This window comes from Egretta garzetta, unplaced genomic scaffold (genome assembly GCF_000687185.1).
Source record: "Egretta garzetta isolate BGI_Z169 unplaced genomic scaffold, ASM68718v1 scaffold277, whole genome shotgun sequence".
Taxonomy (NCBI): domain Eukaryota; kingdom Metazoa; phylum Chordata; class Aves; order Pelecaniformes; family Ardeidae; genus Egretta; species Egretta garzetta.
In genome coordinates, this window is record NW_009260271.1 from 554,441 (window position 1) to 558,144 (window position 3,704).

Here is a 3,704-nt window from a genome sequence, read left to right on the forward strand (position 1 = left end):
GAAAGATGGGGAAAATCTTTTTAGTAGGCCCAGCTGTGACAGGACAAGGGGTAATGGTTTTAAACTAAATCAGGGTAGGTTTAGACTAGATATAAGGAAGAAATTCTGTACAATGAGGGTGGTGAAACACTGGAACGGGTTGCCCAGAGAGGTAGTGGAGGCCCCGTCCCTGGAAACATTCAAAGCCAGGTTGGACGGGGCTGTGAGCAACCTGATCTAGTTAGCGGTGTCCCAGCTCCTGCAGGGGGGTTGGACTAGATGACCTCTAGGGGTCCCTTCCAACCAAAAACATTCTATGATTCTATGATTCAAATACTTTACTAGTTTTTCAGGATTCTGCATTTGTTCAGGGGTGAAGTTCCAGAACACTGGAGGTGATCACGGTCTTAGGTACTTGCCCATACTGTCCCACATACCCTGCCATTCGTAACTGTCCAGCCTCAGGGCAGATCTCTGGGTGGCATTCTTAAATAGTTACGTAACCTTAAACAAGGAGACATAGCAACAGGAATATGCTCGTTTGAACATTCCAAGGGTATTAAAAATTCTCAAGAGCTATTGTAGTCAGCCTAGAGGATAGGGGGAAAGTGAAGGAAGGTGTCTGCCCCACAGATTGACTCTCTGAGGAAGAGAGGTAAAAAGTGTAGTTTAGTTCCTGAGGGTTGGCTCCTGAAGCATGGGGATGACAGCGGTGCTGCATACAAGCTTATGGCCAAAAATTTTATCATACCATACACCAGTGTTGCGCAGTACTGCAAAGCAATAACTTTAATCCAGCTCCCAGAGGTGGTGACCAGCACCACAGGGCGTGCATACGGCAAGTACAGCGTTACGTAGCACAACAACTCTGAGAGCAAAGGAATCAACATCGTGACCAGTGACTATTAGACTCATAATGAATACTTATCACAAATCTGTTTTAACATGCTCTGGTCAGATCTGTCATTATCTCAACCCCTAGAGCCCCACGCCGGGCACCAGAAAGGACTGTTGTGGTTTAATCCCCATCAGCAACAAAGCAAAACACACCCACTTGCTCGCTCCCCTTCACCCTGCCGAGGGTTAGGGGAGAGAATGGGAAGAATAAAAGTGTGTTGTGGTTTAACCTTATGGGTTAACATAATGGAACACTTATAGGTTGAGATATGAACAGTGTAATAATTGAAATAAAATAGTAATAGTAATAACAATAACAACAACAATAATAATAATAATTATTATTATTATTTGTAATTAAGAGAGAGAAATAAAACTCAGGAAAAAAAAAGTGATGCAACTGCTCATCACCCATCAACCAATGCCCAGACAGTCCCCAAGCAGCAGTCACTGCCCCCTGGCCAGCTCCCCCCACCTTATATACTGAGCATGATGTCATATCGTATGGCATATCCCTTTGGCCAGTTGGGTTCAGCTGTCCCGGCCGTGCCCCCTCCCAGCTTCTTGTGTACTTGGTGGACCAGGGGAAGCTGAAAAGTCCTTGCCTGGTGTAAGACCTGCTCAGCACCAGCTGGACCTTCAGTGAGTTATCACATTATTCTCATGCTAAATCCAAACCACAGCACTGTGCCTACTAGGAAGAAAATTAACTCTATCCCAGCCCAAACCAGGACAGTATTATGCATCCGTATAAGTAATCTACCCTAAGCATATCTGCTGTTGTACTGGTGATGAGTTGGCAGTAAGCTGTAATAGTATGTACCTAATTGTTTGTTGCTGTTAGTGGTTGTTGTTATTATATTGATTGCTGCTATATGATTGATTGCTTCTATTAATGATTGCTGCCGTACTATTATGAAATCATAGAATCATTTAGGTTGGAAAAGACCTTTAAGATCATCCAGTCCAACTGTCAACCCAACACCACCATGCCTACTAAACCATGTCCCAAAGTGCCACATCTACACGTTTTTTGAACACCTCCAGGGACGGTGACTCCACCACCTCTCTGGGCAGCCTGTTCCAATGTTTGACCACTCTTGCAGTAAATAACTTTTTCCTAATATCCCATCAAAACCTCTCCTGATGCAACTTGAGGCCATTCCACACCTGGAGCGCTGCGTGGGGTTGTGGTGACCCCAGAGCAGAACCTGGCCCTTGGCCTTGTTGACCCTCACCCAACTGGGCTGGGCCCATGGATCCAGCCTGGCCAGGTCCCTCTGCAGAGCCCCACTCCCCCCCCCCAGCAGATCCACACTCCCACCGAGCTTGGTGGCATCTGCAAACTGGCTGAGAGTGCCCTGAGGGTGTCCAGGTCATGGATGAAGATGTTAAACAGAACTGGTCCCAGAACTGAGCCCTAGGGGACACTGCTTGTGACCAGCCACCAGCTGGATTTAACTCCGCTCACCACAACTCTCTGGGCTCAGCCATCCAGACAGTTCTTCACCCAGCAAAGTGTGCCTGTCCAAGCCATGAGCCACCAGCTTCTCTAGGAGAATGCTGTGGGAGACAGTGTTGATTGGTACTTTACTATTACATTATGGACACAGTATTGATTGCTACTGTATTATTGATTGCTGATAGTAATTTGTAATAGCCTGATATATATACATTTGCTTTATTAATCAAAGGCAGACTCGCTAGTGGTGATTTGTGTGGCATTTGTGGCAAGCTGTAATGAAGTACAGCCATTCAGAGGGCAAAGCCCCTGAGCCCCCATGCATTAGGGAGTCTCACAACCCCCCACTCGCGCTCTCCAGATGCCTGCAGACTGGGAAACCCCCTCAGTTGTGACACCGCGGTGGCCTCGCCATCCCCACTGCCCCCGCTCCGCTGAGCCTCACCTTGTAGAGCACTGAGGTGAAGCGGGCTGGCATGAAGACCATGTTGCAGAGGTGAGCGGTGGGGCACTGCTGGTCGATGCTTGCCAGCAGCACCACGTCCCCCAGCTTGCCCTGCCCCACAAGCTCCACGGGCACCTTCAGCAGCACCTCCCCCTGCTCCTCGTGCACGCCAGGCAGCAGCACAAGGCGGTCGTAGGGGCTGGTGGCAGCCAGAGCGGCCCGGAGGCTGCTAAACTCGCCCCCTGCGCCGATGCAGAGCCGGCGCCGGCCCTTCCTCCTCCGGAAGAGGGAGAGGCAGCTGGAGGACTCCAGGTCCTGCGTGTTCTTGGCCCAGGTTTTGGAGGCCAGGTAGTGCTGTTTGAAGGCCTCTCTCCAGGACCACGGCTCCACGCCGGGCTTGTTGGGCCAGTTGGGGTGTCTGTGCTCGAGGCAGCCCAGGCAGAGCTGCCGCCAGCGCGTTTTGTCCAGGCTGAGGATGAGCTCGCACCAGGCCCTGCAGACCAAGCTGCAGCGGCCCAGGTCAGGGAGGCGCAGGTAGGACAAGATGAGTTGCCACAGCTCCACGGGCAGGCCGCCGACCTCCATCAGCACCTGCAAAGGACGGGACACAGAGTCAGGCGAGCCCTGGGAGCTTCTGGGGCATAGTGGGGAAGGCGAGGCGTGCAGCAAGCGCAGCAGCGGAAACGTGCCGCCGGCACGGCAGGCTGCAGTGCCGCCCCGTGCGCATCACGGCTGGCAGCCGGGCAGGGCGGAGCTGAGGCCAGAGCCTCCCAGGAGAGCGTGGATCTTGGCAGAGATGAGGGCAACTGCTCAGCAGCACGCGGGCCTCTTGTGAGGGCTGGTGGAGGGTCCCAGCCCCTGCCTCCACCCCCCTGGGAGAGCCTCCTGCCAGCTCCCAGTAAGGGCCCGGATGCGAGGGGC

At 52.3% G+C, this 3,704-nt stretch overlaps 1 protein-coding gene across 1 annotated transcript in view; it reads right to left on the reverse strand.

Moving 5' to 3' along the window:
* The window catches only part of FBXO10 (F-box protein 10), a 24,822-nt gene extending 21,454 nt beyond the window's left edge, over window positions 1-3,368 (reverse strand). Inside the window, exon 1 of the mRNA XM_009642452.1 lies at window positions 2,784-3,368. Within this exon, the coding sequence (XP_009640747.1) occupies window positions 2,784-3,368 (585 nt within the window). The remainder of the gene's footprint in view (window positions 1-2,783) is intronic.
* Window positions 3,369-3,704: the final 336 nt, after the last annotated feature.